Source organism: Pelophylax lessonae, assembly GCF_965119305.1.
Source record: "Pelophylax lessonae genome assembly, chromosome: 9".
NCBI classification, from domain to species: domain Eukaryota; kingdom Metazoa; phylum Chordata; class Amphibia; order Anura; family Ranidae; genus Pelophylax; species Pelophylax lessonae.
In genome coordinates this window covers 187,971,201-187,997,921 of record NC_138776.1, presented here as the reverse complement: position 1 = coordinate 187,997,921, position 26,721 = coordinate 187,971,201, and the positions used below count along the sequence as shown (strand labels likewise).

Sequence of the window (26,721 nt, the reverse complement as noted above, 5' to 3'; positions counted from 1 at the left end):
TACATTCTGAGGATAGAAGATTGCACTGGTGAGCTCAGCAACATGAAAAGGCCTGGACGTTAACAGAAGACAACAATGGTGGATGATTGCAGAATCCTCTCTATGGTAAAGAAAACCCATTCACAACATCCAGACAAGTGAAAGACACTCTCAAGGAGGTGGGTGAATCATTGTCAAAGTCTACAATCAAGAGAAGACTTGACGAGAGCAAATACAGAGGGTTCAAACCATTCATAAGCCTGAAGAATAAAAAGCCAGATTAGACTTTGCCAAAAAACATCTAAAAAAGCCAGACCAGTTCTGGAAAAGGATGACTGCTGAGAAGTATAGGCTCATTTGTGACCAACTAATAAACCAATACCTTGCCCCCCAAAAAGACACAGAAGTTGATTAAGTTGGAAATAGGCAAGGACACAGCTTTATTGAACTTTGCAAAAGTAACAACTTTCCAAATGTACCTAACAACAATGCCAGGCACGGTTATACTGTGTGCACCCATAAACATAAACTCACATGGTCTAAGAGGCCTGTCCTTAACATCAGTGCCAGACAGGCATTAGACTAACCCAAGAATTTACCAAACAACAATGCCAGTCACAGTTCTACCATGAGCACCCATAAAACATAAACTCACATAATCTAAGAGGCTTGTCCTTACCATCAGTGCCAGACAGACATTAGACTGACCCCAGAATTTAACTTTAAGGCATAGCCCATAAAGCAACATCAATTTTTGGCAAGGTCAAAACTGCCAATAAAGCTGTGGCAAAACATCACAACGGGCGCTGGGGGGGGGGGGGGGGGCATTGTGCAACCCTTGTTGTGACAGCTGAATTTCCTCAGAGCAGTTAGATGTGCCCCAGCATAGCCTTTTCCTAGAGTTCAGGCTCCATCCAGTCACCTCAGGTCTTTGTAGCCAATCCTAAGGGAGCTACTTAACGTTTCTTTTAGGTTCACACCCACAGTGATGCCATGCTGCCAGCAGTCAAGGCCCCCTTTCCCAAAAGGAGGTTCAAGGGTCCTTCATTCTTTGGATGAAACTAAGATGAATCTGTACCAAAGTGATGGGAAGAAAGAAGTGTGGAGAAGACTTGGAACAGCTCATGATCCAAAGCACACAACGTCATCTATAAAACATGGTGGGGGCTGCATATAAAAATGACTGCAGTTCCTAAAATTTGTACTTGATATTTATGTTCAACCCTTTGAATTAAAGCTGAAAGTCTGCACTTCACATTCATTTGAATTGTTTCATTTAAATTGGTGGCATACAGAGCCAAAAGTATGGAAATTGTGCCTGTGTCCAAATATATATGGACCTAACTGTATAACAAGCAAGTCTTAAAATTGTGTGCACCGATGTTATCGAAAAAAAACAAAGGTACCCAAAAATCTCCCAAGGTGACGCTTTAAAAGCTTTTACAGCTCACCAGTTTAGAGTTAATCAGGAGCTCGTGTGCCAGTGGCGGCTGGTGCTCAAAATTTTTTTTTTGGGGGGGGGGGCGCAAACAGAAAAATGTAATAGGCATTGCTTTGTGGCAAAAAACGCTGTGAAAAATTGTGTGACTTTGAGGTCGCAAAAGTGTGAAAGGGGCCTTCAGTAAATAAGGTATAGTGTGCCCCCTTTCAATGCAGAGTGACCAGCATGCCCCTTTCAATGCAGAGAGACCAGGTTGCCCCCTTTCAATGCAGAGAGACCAGCGTGCCCCCTTTCAATGCAGAGAGACCAGTGTGCCCCCTTTCAATGCACAGTGACCAGCGTGCCCCCTTTCAATGCACAGTGACTAGCGTGCCCCCTTTCAATGCAGTGACCAGCATGCCCACGTTCAATGCAGTGACCAGCGTACATGCCCCCTTAAATGCAGTGAACAGCATACATGCCCCCTTCAATGCAGTGACCAGCGTACATGCCCCCTTTTAATGCAGTGACCAGCATACATGCCCTTTCAATGCAGTGACCAGCATACATGCCCCCTTTCAATGCAGTGACCAGCATACATGCCCCCTTCAATGCAGTGACCAGCATACATGCCCCCTTTCAATGCAGTGACCAGCGTACATGCCCCCTTCAATGCAGTGACCAGCGTACATGCCCCCTTTCAATGCAGTGACCGCGTACATGCCCCTTTCAATGCAGTGACCAGCATACATGCCCTCTTTCAATGCAGTGACCAGCGTACATGCCCCTTTCAATGCAGTGACCAGCATACATGCCCCTTTCAATGCAGTGACCAGCATACATGCCCCCTTTCAATGCAGTGACCAGCGTACATGCCCCCTTCACTGCAGTGACCAGCATACATTCCCCCAATGCAGAGATCAGCTTGCGTGCCCCCTTACTTACCTGGAGCAGCAGTGGCGGCGGGCAGCTTCTCATCAGTGTCCCGGCGTCGGCTTCTCCTCAGTCCCGGTGGCGCATCTCTGAGTCCTCCCGCTCCCGCCTCCTCCTCGGCCAATGGCATGGGGTTTGCCTTGCGGCCAATCAGGAAGCGCGTATCGGACACGCTTCCTGATTGGCCAGGAGGAGGATTGCTATTGTCACACAATGGGTGGGCTCGGGGTGCACTGCTCTGTGCCCCGGCTCCACCCTTTGCATCACTCTTTTAGAGCCTCTGGCTCTAATCAGGTGATTAGAAAAAAAAAAAAACATTAAGCTCCATGCGTCCGGCTGGATGGGGGGGGGGGGGGCGGCGCCCCTGCGCCCTCATTACACCGGCCGCCACTGTCGTGTGCTAGAATTATTTCTCTTACTCTGTCATTCTCAGTGATACATCACATGTGTGGTGCGTCCACGGTTTACACACGAATGGGCACCCTGGACTTGCATTTGTGTTTGTGCGTGTGTGGGGCAATGGGGGTTACAGCAATTTTGTTTTAATTTTTTTTTAATACATTTTATAAAATTTTATTTTTTAAAATGTTTTTCTTTTATTTATGTAATTATTTACAGTATCTCACAAAAGTGAGTACACCCCTCACATTTTCATAAATATATTATTATATCTTTTCATGTGACAACACTGTAGAAATTAAACTTTACTACAATGTAAAGTAGTGAGTGTACAGCTTGTATAACAGTGTACATTTTCTGGCCCCACAAAATAACTCAACACACAGCAATTAATGTCTAACCCACTGGAAACAAAAGTGAGTACACCCCTAAATGAAAATGTACACTCCAATTTGGACATTTTCACTTAGAGGTGTACACACTTTTGTTGCCAGCGGTTTATACATGAATTGCTGTGTGTTGAGTTATCTTGTGGGGACAGAAAATTGACACTGCTATACAAGCTGTACACTCACTACTTTACATTGTAGCAAAATGTCATTTCTTCAGTGTTGTCACATGAAAAGATATAACAAAATATTTACAAAAATGTGAGGGGTGCACTCACTTTTGTGAGATACTGTATTTTTTTTTTTTTTTATTACTTCATTGCTATCAAAAGGGGGTTAATAAACCCCCATATGATAGCATTGGGCAGGTGATAGGTACTCAAATAGACCCCAAAGTACTCCCTTCCCTTCTAACCATCTAACTGTGCACAGATCTGCGGGGTTAGGTGTGTCCCTTGGCTGTACCAGCCAGTAAATTGTGTATCTAAAAGCAGAAGTGACAAAATCATCATTGTTTCCGGTTTTTGTTTACATGTAAGATAGAGACATGGACATGCATTGCTCTCAAACTGCTCTCCATCCTAAAGCTGGAGAAGGTTGTGGTTCTGGGCTCCTGGTAAGAGTGGGAGAGCCAGGGAACCACGGGCGGAGGGGGCATCATGTCACCTGCTCTATGAAAGTGATCGGTGGCTATACAGCCACAGCAAAATTTTCACTTTTAACCCAGGACCTAGCTGAACAAAACGGACATAGGCTGATGGGTGCAGTAGCAGCCATCAGCTTGTGATTAACCGTTAAAGTACCCCATTATCAGTGTGTCTACACTATCCATAAAAAAGGGGTGAATCCAGCCTCTCTAACCCTTGGAGACAACACTCCTTGCTGGGAGAGATGTGCTAATGCACTACAAAGGACTCCTCCTATATCTACTTGATAGTGGACACTGATAGAGTACAGGTGTGTGTGGGGGGTGGGGTTCTCAACCTCAAAAGTCTGGTCAGACCGAATACATAATAAACAAGCAAAAAATTGGGGGAGCAAACCCTGAACATGTATATCTAAAGCCGGTGTAGCTATGGACCAAGCAACATGTATATTAAAAAAGAATAGCGCACACATGCAAAAGAAATGACTATCAAATATGGAGACAATCCATAAATAAAAATGGGGATTTAGTCCCACCATATGGCCATATCATGCTCAAGCCCACCACTGCGTCAAAGTACCCCATTATCAGTGGGTACTACACTATCCATAAAAAAGGGGTGAATCCAGCCTCTCTAACCCTTGGAGACAACACTCCTTGCTGGGATAAATGTGCTAATGCATGAGCATGATATGGCCATATGGTGGGACTAAATCCCCATTTTTATTTATGGATTGTCTCCATATTTGATAGTCATTTCTTTTGCATGTGTGCGCTATTCTTTTTTATATACATGTTGCTTGGTCCATAGCTGCACCGGCTTTAGATATACATGTTCAGGGTTTGCTCCCCCAATTTTTTGCTTGTTTATTGTGATTAACCGTTCACTCTTTGGACGTGCTTAGTAGCTGAACTAGGTAAAAAAATATAATGATAGAAGAGCCCTCTGATTCTTTTAGATTGTAAGCTCTAATGAGCAGGGCCCTCTGATTCCTTTTGTACCAATTTGTATTGTAACTGTAATGTCTGCCCTCATTTTGTTAAGCGCTGCGCAAACTGTTGGCGCTATATAAATCCTGTATAATAATAATGATATGTACAGGTATATGGTAATTATCAATTGGTTAGCATTTTACTTTAAAAAGCTGTTTTTCTATATTCAGAGGCTATGATTATCTCTTTACTTGATCTTCAGTTGGCTCTGAAGAAGCTTTGACTTAACAGGATCCATCATTTTAAGGCCATATAATACTGGTTTACTCAACATTTCTATAAATAAAGTGTGTTATAAACAGTAGATAATACTTGATAATACATTGTGGTAGCAAGTAGAGTTGAGCAAACCCGAACTGTATAGTTCGGCTTTGTACCGGATTTTGGGGTGTCCGGGACACGGACCCGAACACGGACATCTTTTAAAAAAGTCCGGGTTCGTGTCCGTTATTCTGTGATTTTTTCCTGCTTTCTCAAGGACTGCACAGCAGCCAATCAGCAAGCGTTTTACTTCTTGCCCTAAGAAGCCATCACAGCCATGCCTACTAATGGCATGGCTGTGATTGGCTGAGTGCAGCATGTGACCCAGCCTCTTTATAAGCTGCAGTCACGTCCTGCCGCATGTCACTCTGCTGCTGTGAGCATAGGGAAAGGACGGTAGCGCCCAATTAGAGACAGAATAGGCCACATATGAGAACAACCTACAAACTGCTACTTTAATCCACAAAATACAGAAAATAGAGAGGGAGGGAGGGAGCTTCAGCAATCCAACATTTCTGTACCCAGCCACAGCAAAGGAAATCTGTTTTTTTGTAATCCATCTGTTACTGAGGTGGTGCTCGGTGGCCATATTAGCCACTGCAGTGTGTTGCATGTGTGCCATCCAGGCAGGGACATCAGCCTAATCCTATTTTGTAGCTCAGTGAAGGAAAAAAAACTTTTTTTTCTGGCTGCTCAAGTCCCCTATATTGCCTTTTGTATGTTTAATGGGTGACATAGTCCATTTGTCTAGCCTGGGATCTGTGGTGCCACAGAGCATTTGTGTATACAATGCACTAAACCCTATATTCCATTTCAGCTATCAAATAGTACACATAGGTATACTATGTATAGTACTATAGTTAATGTAGAGCAGTTAAAAGCCGTGTGACATGTTGGAGATGCTTGGTGATGGTGTCGTATGTGGTGGTGTTGGTGGAACATCCTCCAACAAGGAGTTCATTGGCGTGGCAGTTCTTCACACAATGTCCTGACGACAAGAGACAAGTGGTTTGCATGTTGTGCCATCAGAGCCTGAAGCGAGGCATAAATGTTCTTAACCTGAGCAAAACCTGCATGACCAGACAGCTGCATTGGAGTAAATACCTTAAAAACAAGGAACTCTCTCATGCTCCTCCTGCTCCCTCTTCTGCTGCTGCCCCGGCCTCTCCCTCCACCGCTGGCGTCACGGTGGCACCTGGCGACCAGCAAACAGAGGATGTTCCACCAACACCACCACATACGACACCATAACCAAGCATCTCCAACATGTCACACGGCAGCATTCAGCTCTCAATCTCCCAAACATTGGAGAGAAGGAGGAAATACCCACCTACCCACCCTCAAGCCCTGGCCCTGAATGCCAGCATTTCAAAATTACTGGCCTTTGAAATGCTGTCATTCCGTCTGGTGGAGACGGACTGTTTCAAACAGCTGATGGTGGTGGCTGTCCCCCAGTACGTTGTTCCCAGCTGCCACTACTTTTCCAGGCGAGCCGTCCCTTCCCTGCACAACCAAGTAGAGGATAAAATCAAGTGTATGCTGCGCAACGCCATCTGTGGCAAGGTCCACATAACCACAGATACATGGGCCAGTAAGCACGGCCAGGGTTGCTATATCTCCCTAACTGCACACTGGATAAAACGTAGAGGCGGCTGGCCCCCAGGGGGATAGCGGTTTGGCGCATGTCCTTCCACCACTGAGGATCACAGGGCATTATTCGTTGCCTCCTGTTGCTTCCTCCTCCTACTCCACATCATCCTCCTCCTCCTCCTGCTACTCCTCTTCTACCACTCCCACATCCAGTCATCGAAAGAACCTCACCCCTAACTTCAGCACAGCCCAGGGTAAACGTCAGCAGGCGATTTTAAAACTCATGTGTTTGGGTGACAAACCCCGCACTGCACAGGAGCTTTGGAGGGGCATAGAACAGCAGACTGATGACTGGTTGCTGCCGGTGAGCCTCAAGCCCAGCCTGGTGGTGTGCGATAATGGGCAAAATCTCGTTGCAGCTCTTGGACTTGCCGGTTTGACGCACATCCCTTGCCTGGCGCATGTGCTGAATCTGGTGGTGCAGAAGTTCCTTAAAAACTACCCAGACATGTCAGAGCTGCTGCTGAAAGTGTGGTCCGTATGTGCACACTTTCAGCGTTCTCACCCTGCTGCTGCTCGCCTGTCTGCGCTGCAATGTAACTTCTGCCTTCCTGCTCACCGCCTCATATGCGACATGCCCACCAGGTGGAACTCCACCTTACATATGCTGGAGAGACTGTGTGAGCAGCAGCGGGGGGATAGTGGAGTTTCAGATGCAGTATGCACGGGTCAGTTGCTCTGCAGATCAGCAGGATCAGCACCACTTCACCACCAGTGACTGGGCCTGCATGCGACACCTGTGTACCTTGTTGCGGTCTTTGGAATACTCAACCAACATGGCCAGTGCTGATGACGCCGTTGCTAGCATGACAATACCCCTTCTATGTCTCCTTGAAAAAAATATTACGGCGATGATGGAAGAGGATGCGGCATGGGAGGAGGAGGAAGAGGGGCCATTTTACAGGGTTTCAGGCAGGTCATACAGAAGTGGCTCAGAGGGTGGGTTCCTGCACCAGCAGAGGCCAGGTACACATGTGGATAGCCAGGGCTTACTTCTGGAGGAGAGAGGAGGATGAGGTAGAGGAGGAGGAACCGGTTTCACTGCAGGGTGGCACCCTATGCAGCTCAGGGCCATCACTAGAGTGTGGCTGGGGGGACACGGAGGACACAGATGATATACCACCTACAGAGGACAGCTGATCATTACCTCTGGGCAGCCTGGCACACATGAGCGACTACATGCTGCAGTGCCTGCGCAATGACAGCAGAGTTGCCCACTTTTTAACTAGTGCTGACTACTGGGTTGCCATCCTGCTGGATCCCCGGTACAAGGACAACGTGCCCACCTTAATTCCCGCACTGGAGCGTGATAGGAAGATGCGCGACTACTAGCGCACGCTTGTAGACGAGCTCCAGAGGGCATTCCTAACTGATATGGGGGGACAAGTGCAAGGCGAAAGCAGAGGCGGAGGAGGAAGAGGAAGAGGTCGCCAAGGCAGCTGTGTCACGGGCAGCTCCTCAGACAGCAGGGTTAGCATGGCCGAGATGTGGAAAAGTTTTGTCAGCGCGCCACAGCAAACTGCACCACCAGCTGATGGGGAACGTGTTAGCAGGAGGCAGCATTTCAACAACATGGTGGAACAGTACGTGTGCACACGCCTCCACGTACTGACTGATGGTTCTGCCCCATTCAACTTCTGGGTCTCCAAATTGTCCACATGGCCAGAGCTTGCCCTTTATGCCTTGGAGGTGCCGGCCTGCCCTGCGGCAAGTGTATTGTCTGAACGTGTATTTAGCACGTCAGGGGGGGCATCATTACAGACAAACGCAGTCCTCTGTCCACAGCCAACTTGGACAAGCTCAAGTTCATTGAAATGAACCAGGCATGGATCCCACAGGACTTGTCCGTACCTTGTGCAGAATAGATATTTATAACTGCCTCGCCCTCAACCATACATTCTTGTACTCCAGGGCACTTCTTTATTGAATCCTCTTTAATTGTACCATTATTTGGAGAATGAACCTCTCCTCTGTCTGGGTGTGAGGGGCCTACAATTCAGTTAATCGCCTGCTGCTTTAGTGCGTGACATTAACCTCTTTCTGTTGTCCAATGACCTCTCCTCTGTCTGGGTGTGAGGGGCCTACAATTCAGTTAATCACCAGTTAATGGCCTGTTTCATTGCAGGTTGACCTGAGGCCTGTGTTGCTGTTACCGGCCTGCTCTCCTCTTTGCGGGTGCCATGGTCCTGAATTAGTGAATGAGGCCTGTGGCACTACTGGGTGAAATCAATAGTGTTTTGGCATGATTGTAACTCATCTCTTTGTGGGTGCCATGGGTCTGAATCTGTGAATGAGGCCTGTAGCATTGCTGGGTTAAATCAATACTGTCTTGGCATGATTTTAACTCTCCTCTTTGTGGGTCCCATGGGCCTGAATGTTTGAATGAGGCCTGTGCTGTGATGACAACTTAAACTCCCATGTATTGTTGCCATGGCCCTGAGTCTGTGAATTAGGCCTGTGACAGTGCTGGCAGACATGAATCCTTCTTGGCTGTGATGTGAACTTCAACTCCCATGTATGGTTGCCATGGCCCTGAGTCTGTGAATGAGACCTGTGGCACTTCAGGCAGAAATGAATCCTTTTTGGCTGTGATGAGAACTTCAACTCCCATAGCATTCCCACCTGACGCCACCCCAACCTCCTGTTCCTACATCCAAGTTGCCAATGGATATTGATTAATTTTATTTTATTTTATTTTATTTTAAGTCATTTCCCTATCCACATTTGTTTGCAGGGGGTTTACCTACATTTTGATGCCTTTTGCAGCCCTCTAGCCCTTCCCAGGGCTATTTTATAGCCTATTTAGTGCCCAAAAGTCTGGGTCCCCATTGACTTCAATGGGGTTCGGGGTCAAGTTCGGATCCCGAACCCGAACATTTTCGTGAATTTCGGCCGAACTTCTCGAACCCGAACATCCAGGTGTCCGCTCAACTGTAGTAGCAAGGATAAAATGATGTTAGCTTTACCCAGATGCCGGGAGGTGGGGCATGGCTTGGGATCATGTGACCACTGTGATTGGCTGTCACAGTGGTCACATGATCAGAAAACTCCAAATCGCATGCAGCGATCGCAAATGATCTCTTTGCCGGGAGTGCGCGGGATTGACATCATCGCGGCTCCAGCCACTCACAATACAGGGGCCTGCGAATGCGAAAGAAACATCGGGGAAGATGTCAGATGTCTCAGTGGTGTGCGGGCACCACTGAGACAGCTTCATTCTAAGGTAAGTATTTCATAATGAGCTAGTATGGGATGCATACTAGCTCATTATTCCTTTGTCCTACATGTCCCCCCCCCTCCCCCCAGGGTCTACAACCTCTTTAATGATATTTTCTCTAAAAATACATAAAAATTATTATTAGTGAGCACAAACACAACATGTTTGAATGAAGTCTTGGGGCTCATTCACATGGGTGCTGTGGCCTGTACAATGTAAATCAATGGTTTGTTTATGTGGCTCAAGCCAACTGGAGCTGTGTAGAGGCAGCCTGTATTATTCTATGGGACAGTGTTCATTTGAGTTAACCCGCCCACACCAGTCAAATTAGGACCTGTGGCTGTGTTTTCACAGCTGCTGCATCCTCATAAAGCAACAGACGGCTGCCCCCCAACCACTACCCTCTTTAGCTGTAGAAGCAGTAGTTGGGAGTGTAAACATAAAGGAGCCATGATGCTTTGTTTTTCATACGGTGCTACCTCTGTCGAATGAGGCCCATTCAAGTGAATAGTGCTACTCATGCTAATGCAGGGTTAAAGCAGGCAGTGGGGAGGTGATACACCTCCTGACCGCCTGCCAAAAGCTCTCAGAAGAGTGATTGACGTGATGTTCACTTTTCAGGAAGCAAAGCACACATGTGATGGAGCCCTTGATATTTAAAAATATTTTTTTATATTTTCTTACCTTTTTGTTAGAATTTTGTACATTTTATGTTTTGCATATTATAGCTGCCCTGTTGGTGTGTGTGTGTGTGTGTGTGTGGGGGGGGGGGGGGTTGCTGGTGAAATATCAGGGATCTAAACAGCTCAGCTACCTCAGCTACATTGGATTTGAATGAATACTGTAGGCTCTGAGGCCTTCTGTTCATTCACAAACTGAAGCATAGTAAACACAGTCTCAAAAACTAAAGAACAAGTGGGCTAGAGAACTTTTCATCTGTTTGGGAGCGCTGGTGAGTAATGCATACTGTTCCCTTAATGGGTTCTAAGTGATGGGATCTTTGGGTCACTATCTGGGCCTACATGTTTTATATTTTTGTTGATCTATCCCACATTTCTATTTGGTTTGATATTTTTTTATTTTGATGTTGCTGAATCCGGATATATATTCATATATTTTTTGTACAGTATATTATTCTTGGGTTTGTATTCCCTTGCAGATCTTTCCTCTTGAGCTATACTCCTGACAAAGTGGAAAAAATGCAAAACATGTAGAAAAAGATTGAATATACCTCTCTGCCCCCCCCCCCCCCCAATGGGGGAGTTAACTACAGTGAATACCCAATCAATTTAAGAGGAAATACCATGTATGGGGATTTTTATATTTATTTATATTCAATACATTTTTGTATTCTCTATAAAATTTTGTCAGTTCATGCTGTGCCATACAGGAAAAGTCCTCTAGCCCACAGTGCAACTCACCTGTACTAGAAGTGTGAATAAACAATTTGTTTGCAGTTTGAAGTAATTAAACTGTTGAACACAAATGTGTATTTTAAACTACACTTTTTTTGGTAAATGAGTGGGGGTACTGGGTACCCCATACTCATTCACATAGGGGGTGGTATCTAGGGGCCAGATTCTGATAAGCCCACAAACCCCCACAACCACCAGCCAGGATTGTGGGGAAGAGGCCCTTGTCCCCATCAACATAGGGACAAGGCGCTTTGGGGGCAAAGCCCCCCTGCCCCCAAGCACCCCACAATGTTGAGGGCATGTGTTGCTTGCTTGCCCCCCCCCCCCACCCCTTTCCTGGCCTGCTGCACTGCATGCTCAGATAAAGGTCTGGTATGGATTTTTTTTTGGGGGGGGGACTCTGTCGGTGGGGAAGCTCGCTGACAGCTAATGTGTAAGCCCACAAACCCCCACAACCACCAGCCAGGATTGTAGGGAAGAGACCCTTGTCCCCATGAACATAGGGACAAGGCACTTTGGGGGCAAAGCCCCCCTGCCCCCAAGCACCCCCCAATGTTGAGGGCATGTGTCACTTGCTTGTCCCCCCCACCCCCTTCCTGGCCTGCTGGACTGCATGCTCAGATAAAGGTCTGGTATGGATTTGGGGGGGGGGGGGACTCTGTCGGTGGGGAAGCTCGCTGACAGCTAATGTGTCATCGGTTGTTAGGGACACAGCGGCCAGCTTCCAAGGCCTGTTCCCTTACAACCAGCCATTCTTCAAACAGAATTTGAATCAGTCGATCATTTTTTGACCCATCTGAATTCAAATAGTTCTGAAAATTTGGAATTTGTTAGAAAACGAACATGCAAAATGAAACTAAACAAGTTTCTCCTGCCACCCGACACACAGCCGAACCCGAAAAAAGAAAAAAAAATCTCCAATCTAGTCGAACTGCCTGCTCCTACTCCTCTGACATTTCTTAAATAGCTAAGGGGCAGAGTCACCTGATGATGTCAGTGGATGACCCTGCTCCCTTTGTGACGTCACCGCCCAGGACATGCTGGATCGATGACATCACAAGGGGCGGGGGTCAAAAGGTGACGTAAACAGGTGGCCACACCTCTTACCTATTTAGGAACTGTCATCTGGCGTAGGCATTAGGCGGTTTGCCTATGTCACAAGCATCTTGATTGATAATGGATCTACATTGAGGGACATTGTTTTATTTATTTATTTATTTTTTAAATAAAGGACTTGTCAAAAACTGTCTACTGTTTTCTTTATTTTTGACCCTTTTTTTGGTGAATGAGAAGGGGTGCAATGTACACACATACACACATATTCACATAGGGGGACTGGGATGTGGGGGCCCTATTGTTAATGGGGACTTCCAGATTTTGATAAGCCCCCTGCGCGCAGACCCCAACAACCTCTGCCCAGGCCCTATCAACATGGGAACAAGGTGCTTTGAGGTGGGGGGCAGAGCCCCCTCTGCCCCAGAGATCTCACTCACCACATGTTGAGGGCAACTGGCCTGGTATGGTTCAGGAGGGGAGGTGATCGCCCCCCCCCCCTTTCCTGTCCTGTCAGACTGCGTGTTCGGATGAGGGCCTGGCATGGACTGGGGAGGAACCCCAAGCCATTCCTTCTCTTTATTTATTTTTTTTTAAATAGCGGGGCCGGCAATTGCAACCGCGAGTCAATTTAAATGTGATTTATCTCTTTTTTTTTCATTTTTTCTTTAGAAATGTCATTTTTTTCACCCCACTTTACAGGCAGACTAAGGGAGCCCCCCAGGCACTATATTTAAATATTTTTTTCATTTGTATTGTTTTACTTATAGTGAGGTTTTAGGCTGCATGCTCCGATAAGGGTCTAGTATGGATTTTGGAAGGAACCCACGCCATTTTTTTTATTTTGGATTGGGGTTCACTTTAGAATCCACACCAGACCCGAGGCGCCTGATATGGATTGGGGGACATGCTGTTTTCTCAGAATTTTCTATTGCCGGCATTTTTATGTTTACATTTCAGCTGTCAGTGGGGAAGCCGACTGACAGCTGATGAGTCATCGGTTGTTAAGGATGCGGTGGCCGGCTTCCCAGCCCGCTGCCTAACAACCCGCTATTCTTCATACAGAATTTGAATTGGTTGATCATTTTTCGACTGATCTGAATTTAAATAATTTAGAAAGTATGGAATTTGTTAAAAATATAATAAATGAAACAAAATGTACTGAAGACTAAAGGAAACAAATTCCGAAACAACACTTAACGAATTCCGAAAAAATAAAAATTGGCAAAATAACGAATATATCCAAAACTAAACACATTTTTCTGTTCCTCACATGTCTAGTTAAGATTTCTACATCAGCTATACTACACCCCTCTACATTTTTTTGTATGCATAAAAGAGATTCTGCAATATGTCATAAATGTCAGTTGAGTGAGGAAACTTTCACATGGTGTGAGAGTATTCCAAAGTTAGCCCTTTATGGTCTGTGGTGACTGAACTTATGGCTGACAAGTTCAGCCTCTCCAATATACACTGCTCAGGGGGAGCCAGTGGCGGACCTTACAATTCTGGTGTTCAATGGCAAATGCCAATCGAGCTCCACGGTGCCGGAGCACAGGGCCCACTAGAGGACATCAGGCCCTCAGGCCACCCTCATGAAGTTTGTTTCTGATTGTTTGGTCGGAGACATTCACACCAGCGGCCTGCTGGAGGTCATTTTGTAGGGCTCTGGCATTGCTCATCCTGTTCCTCCTTGCACAAAGGAGCAGATACTGGTTCTGCTGATAGGTTAAGGACCTTCTACGACCCTGTCCAGCTCTCCTAGAGTAACTGCCTATCTCCTGAAATCTCCTCCATGCTCTTGACAGTGACACTGTGCTAGGAGACACAGCAAACCTGGTTGAGTTGAGTGCACATGCTCAGCATCATATCCAGAGGTTGTCTTTGGGAAATAGACATATGAGTGCTGCCAGCATTGCTGCAGAGTTTGAAGGGGTGGGGGGTCAGCCTGTCAGTGCTCAGACCATACACCGCACACTGCATCAAATTGGTCTGCATGGCTGTCATCCCAGAAGGAAGCCTCTTCTAAAAATGATGCACAAGAAAGCCTGCAAACAGTTTGCTGAAGACAATCAGACTAAGGACATGGATTACTGGAACCAAGTCCTGTGGTCTGATGAGACCTAAATAAACTTATTTGGTTCAGATGGTGTCAAGCGTGTGTGGCGGCAACCAGGCAAGGAGCACGAAGACAAATGTGCATTGCTTACAGTCAGGCATGGTGGTGGGAGCATCATGGTCTGGGGCTGCATGAGTGCTGCCGGCACTGGGGAGCTACAGTTCATTGAGGGAACCATAAATGCAAACATGTACTGTGACATACTGAAGCAGAGCATGATCCCCTCCCTTCGGAGACTGGGTCACAGGGCAGTATTCCAAAATGATAACGACCCAAACATGCTTCCAAGATGACCATTTCCTTGCTAAAGAAGCTTAGGGTATAGGTGATGGACTGGCCAAGCATGTCTTCAGACCTAAACCCTACTGAGCATCTGTGCTCAGAAGGTGGAGGAGCGCAAGGTCTCTAACATTCACCAGCTCCGTGATGTCATCATGGAGGAGTGCAAGAGGACACCAGTGGCAACCTGTGAAACTCCGGTGAACTCCATGCCCAAAAGGGTTTAGGCAGTGCTGGAAAATAATGGTGGCCATACAAAATATTGACACTTTGGGCCCAATTTGGACATTTTTTTTGCTAGGGTTGTACTCACTTTTGTTGTCAGTGGTTTAGACATAAGTGGCTGTGTGTTGAGTTATTTAGAGGGGACAGCAAATTTACACTGTTATACAAGCTGTATACTCACTACTTTACATTGTAGCAAAGTGTCATTTCTTCAGTGTTGTCAATGGACCATAAAAGGGGCATGAGGGTCTGGGTACTGCCCTGGGGGGCATGTATTAATAAAAAAAAAAACAATAGTTTTTTTTCAGGAGCATGGATTTTATCTATGCTTAAAGTGCAACAATAAAAATGAAAAATTCCTTTAAATATAGTGCCTGGCGGGTGGGGGGTCTCCTTAAATTGAAAAAAACTGTCTCTTGTGTTTATTACTGTTTGACACTTTTTTGGTGAATGGGTAGGATTACTATATATCTGATACCCATTCACATAGCAAGGGATCTTTTAACCACTTGCCGACCGCCGCACGGCTATTTACGTCGGCATTCAGCCCCGACCAGGCAGAGTAACGTAGGGCTACATCGGCACTTCCCGCCGGTCCTGTGCACGCTCCCGCGCCCCCCGCCGCCGCCGATGACTCGATTGGGTTCAGAACCGATCAGTCATCAGGTCCAGGCCAATCATTTTTGGCCCGGACCTGTAGATCGGTCCTGCCCAATCAGATCCTGTTATGAGTCTGTGATATGTAAACACAGGCTCAGAAAAGACGTGCTCTCCCCTCCCATGATCCTTTTTGGATCCAGCGTGAGAGGAGAGCACATCTAACTGTAAGTACTGCATCAAGCACACACTTGTACACTTAGATAGGCACATTTAACCCCCGATCGCCCCCCAGTTAACCCCTACACCCCCTGTCACAACACACACTGTATACAGCATATAGCATTTTTCTATATACCTGTATAAGTGTGATTTGTGGTCAGGTGTAGCGCTTGCGACCCTCCTTTTTCACTTAAAATACCCGCCACCCCCCCAATAAAGATTTAACACCCTGACCCCCCCCCCCCCCGATCACCCCCAGTTAACCCCTACCCCCTGTCACATTCAACACTAACACAAACGTGATATACTGTGTTTTTGTATTTTGTATTACTGTGATTGTGACTTGACTTAGCGCTAGCAACTTCGTTTCTGTCCCAAAGGAGGTTTAGGGTCCCCGCCACCCCCCAATAAAGATTTAACCCCCTGATCCCCCCCTGATCACCCCTACACCCCCTGTCACAACACACACTGTATACAGTATATAGCATTTTCCTTTACACCCGTATAAGTGTGATTTGTGAACAGGTGTAGCGCTTGCGACCCTCCCTTTTTCACTTAAAATACCCACCACCCCCCAATAAAGATTTAACCCCCTGATCACCCCAAGTTAACCCCTTCCCCCTGTCACATTGCACACTAATACAAAGGTAATATACTGTGTTTTTGTATTTTGTATTAGTGTGTTTGTGACCTGAATTAGCGCTAGCGAGTTAGTTTCTGTCCCAAAGGAGGTTTAGGGTCCCTGCCACCCCCCAATAAAGATTTAACCCCCTGATCCCCCCCAGTTAACCCCTTCCGTGCCCTGTCACAGTGTCACTTTTATAGTGTACAGTTTTTTTTTCTGATCACTATTATTAGTGACACAGGTGACATTAGCTAGTGTTAGTGGCAGTCTAAAAAAAAGCGCAGATCCCCGGCGCATAGTTAGAAATAACCCCTTGATTACCACACACACACGCACATACACTTCCATTACTAGTATAGTGTTTGAACAGATCAATACCTGATCTGATCAGAACTATACTAGCGTCCCCATAGTTTAGGGTTCCCAAAACGCGGTGTTTGCACCATCAGCACTGATTCTGGGCCAGAACCTGCGTTTAACCCTTTCACCCAGGCAAGTGTAGTAATCAATAGATTACTGTCACTTACAAAAAAAACACAACACACAAAACCACCGTGTTAGCAGTCAGGCCTGATCCCTGCTATCATTAGCAGTTTTGTTTGGTAGCACTTGAAATATTCCTTGACAACTAGGTGCTTTTATTACCTGTGAGTCGCACTACTGTACCGGTAAATTTAGTTACCAAAATGACCAAATGTTGGTACAGTGGTGAAGAGGTATATAGTATACTGGCCATGTCAGATGATAGCGATGGGGAAGCTGCACTGGCAGAATCAGGGTCAGTATACGAACCAGATGATGGCATGGCAGCGGCTCCCTGACAGATAGCTCCAACGACGGATGGGTCCCTGTTAGACCCAGGCGTACCTGACCCCATTCTGGAGTTGTTGAGATGAAGGAATCGCAGGGTGCTCGTATGGAGCAGTGTGTCAGTACTACGGCCACTCATCCTTCTGGTGACCTGGCAAGCACCAGCGGCCTAGTACACCCTGGACCTACTACAACCAGTACTGCAGTATAACCTGGTGACTGAGGATAATCGAACGGTTCGGGTCGACCATCGGTTCAACCCAAACATTGGCTGTTCGAAATTCGGCCGAATTCTGAACTTATTGCTGAAAAAGTTCGGAATTCGGCAACCAGAACGGACCAAAATGCAATGGGACAGGAACTGGGCTTTAAAAGCCCGTGATTGGACCAGAAACATTAGTAAAAGCCAATTGAGGGGGCAGGAGAATGCTAGGAGTGACTAGGGGGTCCAGAGGCCAATCATTAGTGAATACGCCCCCCCAGTATATAAGATAGCCCCCGCCAAATCTCTAGCATTTTCATACAGGGCTGTGGAAGAGAATGGATGCAGTTCTGTTACTTCTGCTTCAAAAGTGTCATTTTGCAATTATTAGTGTGAGGAAAGGGATATCTAGTGTAGTTAGGGTGCTATTTTCTACTATAGTTCGATTCAAAAATCTAGTTTCTGTAGGGAAGTGTTAAGTGCCAGGATGACCGTAGTGTAGTGTAGGGTGAACTGACTGACTGCTATGGTAGGGTTACCAAACCCTTCCATGTCAGGGTGACCATAGTGTAGTGTAGGGTTAACTGACTCTGACTGCTATGGTAGGGTTACCAAACCCTTCCATGTCAGGGTGAGCGCAATAGAAACAAGTTTGTTTCTCTTAGAACACTTATAGAACCGGATAGTGGCTTCGCCCCTGTCACCCGGCTTTTTGTTGCAGGCGTTTATAGGGCTTTTTTGAGGACATGTTTGGAGTCAGGCATGACATCTGAACTTGTGTGTAGGGGTATATATGCACTCCAAATTCCTACGGCAACTGGCGTTATGGAGAAACCCCCCTGTGTCCACGAATAGAACCTTAATATGGGAGGGGTGGACCTTAACTTGTGTGTAGGGGTATATATACACACACACATGTATGTATATATACACCTACACATATATAGGTGTGAAAGTAGCAGAAACCTATGCTTGCGCTAATGAAATAATTAACAGGCATATGTCTCCGCTCCTATCACACCTATATATGTGTATGTGTATAAATACATATAAGTGTGTGTGTATATATACCCCTATATGGAATTTCAGATGTTTTTCCTGCCTCCAATGACCCCCAAAAAATGCCCAAAAAAAACGCCTGCTGCAAAAACACACCTGGGCGTTTTTGTAGCAGGCGTTTTTTTGGGCATTTTTTGGGCGTCTTTGGAGGCAGGCATAACATCAGAACTTCTGTATAGGGGTATATATACACACACACTTATATGTATTTATACACATATATAGGTGTGATAGGAGCGGAGACATATGCCTGTTAATTATTTCATTAGTGCAAGCATAGGTTTCTGCTACATTCACACATATATATGTGTATATATACAAACACACATGTATGTATATATACACATACATATATATATATATATATATATATATATATATATATATATATATATATATATATATATATATATATATGTGTATGTGTATACATACCTCTATACCTATATACGTGTGTGTGTATATATACCTCTATACAGAAGTTCAGATCTTATGCCTGCCTCCAAAGACCCCCAAAAAATGCCCAAAAAAACGCCTGCGCCAAAAAAAAAAACGCCCAGGTGTGTTGTTACAGGCGTTTTTTTGGGCATTTTTTTGGGGGGTCTTTGGAGGCAGGCATAACATCTGAACTTCTGTATAGGGGTATATATACACACACACTTATATGTATTTATACACATACACATATATAGGTGTGATAGGAGCGGAGACATATGCCTGTTAATTATTTCATTAGTGCAAGCATAGGTTTCTGCTACATTCACACCTATATATGTGTATATATACATACATGTGAGTGTGTATATATACACATACACATATATAGGTGTGAAAGTAGCAGAAACCTATGCTTGCGCTAATGAAATAATTAACAGGCATATGTCTCCGCTCCTATCACACCTATATATGTGTATGTGTATAAATACATATAAGTGTGTGTGTATATATATATACCCCTATACAGAAGTTCAGATGTTATGCCTGCCTCCAAAGACCCCCAAAAAATGCCCAAAAAAACGCCTGCAACAAAACACCTGGGCGGTTTTTTTTTGGCGCAGGCGTTTTTTTGGGCATTTTTTGGGGGTCTTTGGAGGCAGGCATAACATCTGAACTTCTGTATAGGGGTATGTATACACACACACTTATATGTATTTATACACATACACATATATAGGTTTGATAGGAGCAGAGACATATGCCTGTTAATTATTTCATTAGCGCAAGCATAGGTTTCTGCTACTTTCACACCTATATATGTGTATGTGTATATATACATACATGTGTGTGTGTATATATACCCCTACACAGAAGTTCTGATGTTATGCCTGCCTCCAAAGACGCCCAAAAAATGCACAAAAAAACGCCTGCGCCAAAAAAAAAAAACGCCCAGGTGTGTTTTTGAAGCAGGCGTTTTTTTGGGCATTTTTTGGGGGTCATTGGAGGCAGGAAAAACATCTGAAATTCTGTATAGGGGTATATATACACACTCTTATATGTATTTATACACATACACATATATAGGTGTGATAGGAGCGGAGACATATGCCTGTTAATTATTTCATTAGCGCAAGCATAGGTTTCTGCTACTTTCACACCTATATATGTGTAGGTGTATATATACATACATGTGTGTATGTGTATATATACCCCTACACACAAGTTCAGATGTCATGCCTGACTCCAAACATGTCCTCAAAAAAGCCCAATAAAACGCCTGCAACAAAAAGGCGGGTGTAAAAGTAGAGAAGCCACCATCATGTTCTATATTAATTGTAATACAAACAAACTTTTTTTTCTGGTTCTGGACATGCTACAGAGCTGAAACTTCACAGGTACACCTTTTAGACCCCCCCCCCCCCCCCCAGACACTAAATCCAAAGAAATCTCTTTTTTTTTTTTTCAATCATTTTTTCAATAATTGGCCAGAACCCTAGGCACTTTTTAGGGGCATTTATTGGGTTTTAGGAGTTCAAAATTGTATTTTTTGATTACCGAAGTTCGGGTCCCATTGATTTCAATGGGGTTCTGAAATCCGGCCAAACTTTCGGGAAGTTCGGGTGTTCTGGTCGAACCGAACTTTTCAAAAGTTCGATCATCCCTACTGGTGACATGGCGAGTCCCCTAAGTGCAGTTGAAGCTAGTGCGGTGGCTAGCACGAGTAGTGGCCTGCAGCCACCGCGTATTTGAAGACAGGCCTGTAGAGCCCATAGTGCCCTCCCTGATGCGCTGGCATATCCCAATTGGCAACCCACTGATTCTACAGCGCCAGTACTTCCCCCATTCACTGCCCAACCTGGAATCCACGTGGAGACAGCTGGTTTTACGCCCCTGAACTTTTTTGAGCTGTTCTTAACGGAAGATCTTTTCAGATCTATTGTGGATCAATCAAATTTATATGCACAACAATTCATCGCTGCCAAACGATATTCGCCCCTTGCCAGACAATTCGGCTGGAAATCAATAACGGTTTCCAAATTTAAAATCTTTCTGGACCTTTCCCTCAACATGGGCATAACCAAACAGAGTGAATTGCAGCTATATTGGCCCACTAGCCCACTTCACCATATGCGCATGTACTCTGCCTCCATGTCCAGGGGGAGATATGAGCAAATTCTGCGATTTATGCATTTCAGCGACAATTAAATCTGTCGTCCTCGGGGAGACCCTGCATATGATCGGCTCCACAAAATTCGGCCCCTCATAGACCACTTCAATCAGCGGTTTGCAGTTTTGTTCACCCCTGAACAAGTTGTCTGCGTTGACAAATCCCTGATTAAATTTACTGGCCGCCTTGCTATGAAACAGTACCTCCCCAGCAAGCGTGCCAAGTACGGGGTCAAGCTGTATAAATTGTGTGACAGGGCCACAGGTTATACAGTTAGTTTCTGGGTCTATGAGGGAAAAGATAGCTGTGTGGAGCCCTCCAACTGGCCAGACTACATAGGGAGCAGCGGCAAGATTGTTTGGGACTTGGTGTCACCCTTATCCGGAAAGGGGTACCATTTGTACGTGGACAACTTTTACACAAGCGAGCCACTATTTAGTCACCTGCTCGAATTACAAATTGGCATATGTGGCACCGTGCGACCTAATCGCCGGGGCTTCCCCCAACGGGTTGTAGATTCCATCTTAGTTGGGGGGCAAGAGCCTGCTTGAAAACTGACAAATTGCTTGCGGTGAAGTGGAGGGATACACAGGATGTTTATGTTCTGTCCTCCCTTCACGCAGACACGATGATCCAAATTCCTACGGCAACTGCCGTTATGGAGAAACCCCCCTGTGTCCACGAATATAACCTTAATATGGGAGGGGTGGACCTTAACGACCAGCTTTTGGCGCCGTATTTAGTTGCCCGTAAAGCCAGACGCTGGTATAAAAAAGTGTCTGTTTATTTATTCCAATTGGCTATGCTGAACGCCTTTGTCCTATACAGGGCGTCAGGACGAGCTGGATCCTTCTGGGAATTCCAGGAAGAGATCATCCTTGCCTACCTGTACCCAGGAGGCATGCCTGCCCAACTTCCCCTTCCAGATGCAGTGAGCCGGCTGCATGAGAGGCATTTTTCACATGTCCTCCCGAGTACCCTTACCCAAAGACACCCCCAAAGAAGATGTCGTGTCTGTAGCAGGCGCGGATTTAGGCGTGACACCCGTTATTATTCTCCCAAATGTCCTAACCAACCTGGTCTCTGCATCGGGGAATGTTTCGAGCGCTACCAGTGGAAAAAAGTCTAACACATGGGGTATCCCTGTACTCAAGAGAAGCAGCAGAATGTATTTTGGGGTGTCATTTCACATATACCCATGGCACGTGTGAGCAATATATCATTTACTGACAACTTTGTGTAAAAAAAAATAAATATATATATATATATATATATATATATATATATATATATATATTTCCCAGAACTTGTGTCAAAATATAAAATATTCTATGGACTCACCATGCCTCTCAGCAAATAGCTTGGGGTGTCTAATTTCCAAAATTGGGTCATTTGGGGGGGGGGGGGGGTTGTGCTATCTTGGAATTTTAGGGCCTCTGAAACTAGGATAGGTAGTCAGGAGTGAAATCAACAATTTACGCCCTTGGACAGCCTGAAAGTGTTGATTGATTTTTGGGGGCCTGTACTCAGCTAGACTGCAAAAAAGTCTCACACATGGGGTATCCCTGTGCTCAGGAGAAGCAGCAGAATGTATTTTGGGGTGTCATTTCACATATACCCATGGCATGTGTGAGCAATATATCATTTACTGACAACTTTGTGTAAAAAAATAAATAAATATATATATATATATATTTCCCAGAACTTGTGGCAAAATATAAAATATTCCATGGACTCACCATGCCTCTCAGCAAATAGCTTGGGGTGTCTAATTTCCAAAATGGGGTCATTTGGGGGGGTTTTGTGCTATCTTGGAATTTTAGGGCCTCCGAAACTGTGACAGGTAGTACAGAGGTGACATGCACAATTTACGCCATTAGAAAACCTGAGAGTGTTGATTGGTTTTCGCGGTCCTGTACACAGCTAGGCTCACAAAAAGTCTCACACATGGGGCATCCCCATACTCAGGAGAAGCGGCAGAATGTATTTTGGGGTGTCATTCCACATATACCATGTCATGTGTGAGAAATGTATCTTTTAGTGACAATGTTGTGTAAAAAAGAAAAAAATTGTAATTTTCCCAAAACTTGTGGCAAAATATTAAATATTCCATGGACTCACCATGCCTCTCAGCAAACAGCTTGGGGTGTCTACTTTCCAAAATGGGGTCATTTGGGGGGGGGGGGGTTGTGGTATCTTGACATTTCAGGGCCTCCTAAACCGTTATAGGTAGTGAGAAAATGCAATGAAAAATGTACGCCCTTTGAAATTCTGATGGTGGGGATTTGTTTTCGGGCTCCCGTACACTGCTAGGCTCCCAAAAAATCTCACATATGTGGTATCCCTGTACTCAGGAGAAGCAGCAGAATATATTTTGGGGTGTAATTAAACATATACCAATGGCATGTGTGAGCAATATATCATTTCAATGACAACTTTGTGTAAAAAAAAAAAATATATATTTTTTTTAGTAATTTTTCAAACACCTGTGACAAAAAAATAAAATATTCAATGAGCTCAACATGCCTCTCAGAACATTACTTAGGATGTCTACTTTCTAAAAAGTGGTAGTTTGGGGGGGGGGGGTTTGTACTGCCCTGCCATTTTAGCACTTCATGAAATGAGATAGGCAGTCAGAAATTAAAGCTGCGTAAATTTCAGTATTTACACCATAGTTTGTAGACGCTATAACTTTTGCGCAAACCAATAAAAATACGCTCATTGAATTTTTTTTGTCAAAGGCATGTAGCTAAATATATTTTGGCCCAAAAAAATGACATAAATTGAGTATATTGGATATTTTTTTAAAGACAAAGTTGAAAATGTAATTTTTTCGCAAAATTTTCGCTCTTTTTTTATTAATATCGCAAAAAATAAAAAGCGCAGAGGTGATCAAATTCCACCAAAAGAAAGCTCTGTTTGTGGGAAAAAAAGGATGTCGATTTTGTTTGGGTACAGCATTGCATGATGGCGCAATTATCAGTTAAAGTCACGAAGTGCCGAGTTGAAAAAAGGGGTCTGGTCAGGAAGGGGGTAAAATCTTCCGGGGCTTAAGTGGTTAAAAGGGGGGCTTCCAAATTCTGATAAGCCCCCACCCACAGACCCTGACTACCACAGCCCAGGGTTGTCGATATAAGGCCCTTGTCCCCATCACGCATAAGGGCCAGGTGCTTTTGGGTGGGGGACCCCCCCTGTCCCAAAGCACCCACCCCGGGGACCCCCTGCCCCAAAGCACCCACCTCTTATGTTGAGGGCATGTGGCCTGGTATGATTCATAAGGAGGGGGGACGCTCACTTGTTCCCTGCCAGGCTGCATGCCCGGATAAGGGTCTGGTATGTATTTTGGGGGGGGGGGACCCCACACAGTTTTTTTTTTTATTTTAGCGGGTTACCTCAAATCCATACCAGACTTTTTTTTTTTACCAGAGCTTTTTTTTTTGTTTAGCTGTCAACTGAGAAACCCGTTGACAGCTGATGACCCATCGGTTGTTAAGAAGGCCATGGTCCCACTCCTTAAAAACCAGCTTTCTCTGCGCCCTGATTGGGCAAAGCTTTACCCACTCAGGGTGCAGAATTCACTGTGCAGCGCTCAGTGCATTGCAGGGTGTTCATCCCCACGAACACCTGATGAACACCTGATGAACATCCTGCAAATTCTGATGTTCGGAATGTTTGGAATGTTTGGAATGGCCAAACAGGCAAATGTTTGGCCTGAACTCATACTCTGGCTGAACCTTTCATCCTTCCCCATTCTTGAGTCGTTTTTTTTACAAAGAGGATGCCTTTATTGGGGGGGTTGGGATAAAAGGGAAAAATTGTACCTATCAGACTCTGAGGTGCACTATTGCTTCGCAATTAATGCTGGGAGGGTACAATTGGTGTTTATACCTTGCATTTAATGTATAACTCAGGATCCGATAAATGTAAAATATAAATCCTATAATTTCTAGGAAGAATGCATATATTCTGTTCTCTTCAGATATATGAAATAATGTTGGGTAAAGATACAGTAGATGCTATGACAAGCCTTGGTGCTTATTATGATCTACCTTTTTCTATCTCACCCAGAAATGTAGATGAATCAGTGATACATTCTTACAGAATATCTTACCTGCAACTCCAGTATATCCCTTTTCCCCTGGATTGCCTGTTGGTCCTACTTTCCCTGGAGGACCTGTGATTCCCCTTTCACCTCTTTCACCTGTAATACATGACAATATTATTGACAATTTGCAATCTGATTGTGGTATAGAAATAGATACAATGGATCATGTGTAATCCTAATACATTATGCCAAAAGAATTGTCTCCATTATAAAGTAAATACAGCTAATGTAAGGTCTCTAAACCCTTTCTGTTTACATGTGTCGTCAACTTTCTTGACTGAGGGGTCACCAAATGTGACATCATTACAGGACACACAATATTAAGTGAGCTTAATGCTGCAGAAAGCTGAAAAAATAAAATAGTATCTGCAAAATTAACAAAACCATTTAACTACCAGTCAAAAGAACACATGCTGTCTGCAAGGGCCCAAAATGCCAAACAGTAAGTGCCAAAAGACAGCAGGCTGGGCATCAGGAGTCTACAGCACTGAATGAAGAGGTTGTCCACATTATGCACAGCTAGGAGTAGAGGTTGTCAGAAATATATTACAATCAGGCACACATTTAAGATTATTGATTCCTAGACGGTAAAAAAACAATATTGAAATGCACAGCACTGAACATTAGCATTATGGATTTAAAGACATTTCTTGTCCTCAGTCAGCTGAAAATATATATCATCTTGGTAGATTATGTTCATATATTTTTCTTGTGCAGTCATTTTAAACAGTGGCATGATCTATTTTGTCTATTTCTATACTGTGTTCATAAGGGCTAACAAATTTTTATTAGGCATTTTATTTTCTGCTAGCCAAATGACTGACAATGTAACACTGCAGCATGCAGATAACTAATATGAACATTTCAAAATGATGGATATTTCAAACAAATGTTGACATTAAAGTTAAAGTAAAAAATAATAAATCTCACCTGGGTCACCCTTTGGTCCAATAGTCCCATCTCTTCCATCTCTACCATTTAAACCTGGGAGCCCTTGAACAACAGAACACGTGGCTGGTGTTTCTGAATTTCCCAGGGTAAAAACCACAACCACAACAACTAGGGTGCATACACACTTTGTAAGGTGATTCATAGTTCCGCCGCTCAATCTGTGACAAAATAAAAGCATCAGTTCCCCTCATGTATTACATATACAGTATTTACTGTTCAACTCATTAAATGGAAGTTATTGTGATAAAATAATACTTGCCTAGGTATTGTTGTAGTAATTCAGTTTTCATTACTATCTGAATCTGCTCCCAACCAAATATCACAATGAACTATCTCTATGGTGCGTGTTCATTTTATTTGCAAAGATATCGATTATTCTGGATTGTGTGGAACTTTGTACCTGGTGAACGAGGTCAGTGCCTACATCTTTAGAATGTGTGTTTTTCATGCGTTCTCCTTTTGGTAAAAATCTGAAAGTTTAATACTACAGTAGATAAAAAAATATAAAGAAAAAACTGGGGTGTGCTTATTGTATAGACTTCCCTATAACAGCATTAGAAAAATAGG

The 26,721-nt window shown here is 44.5% G+C and overlaps 1 protein-coding gene across 3 annotated transcripts in view; it reads right to left on the bottom strand.

The window, feature by feature from the left end:
• LOC309563613 (mannose-binding protein C-like) overlaps window positions 1-26,321 on the bottom strand; it is a 137,901-nt gene extending 111,580 nt beyond the window's left edge. For all 3 annotated transcript variants that reach the window (XM_082268117.1, XM_082268118.1, XM_082268119.1), the window contains exons 1-2: window positions 26,134-26,321; window positions 25,210-25,299 (exon numbers count right to left, since the gene is read on the bottom strand). In XM_082268117.1, coding sequence (XP_082124243.1) covers window positions 25,210-25,299; window positions 26,134-26,296 — 253 coding nt within the window. In that variant the 5' untranslated portion in view covers window positions 26,297-26,321. The remainder of the gene's footprint in view (window positions 1-25,209; window positions 25,300-26,133) is intronic.
• Window positions 26,322-26,721: the final 400 nt, after the last annotated feature.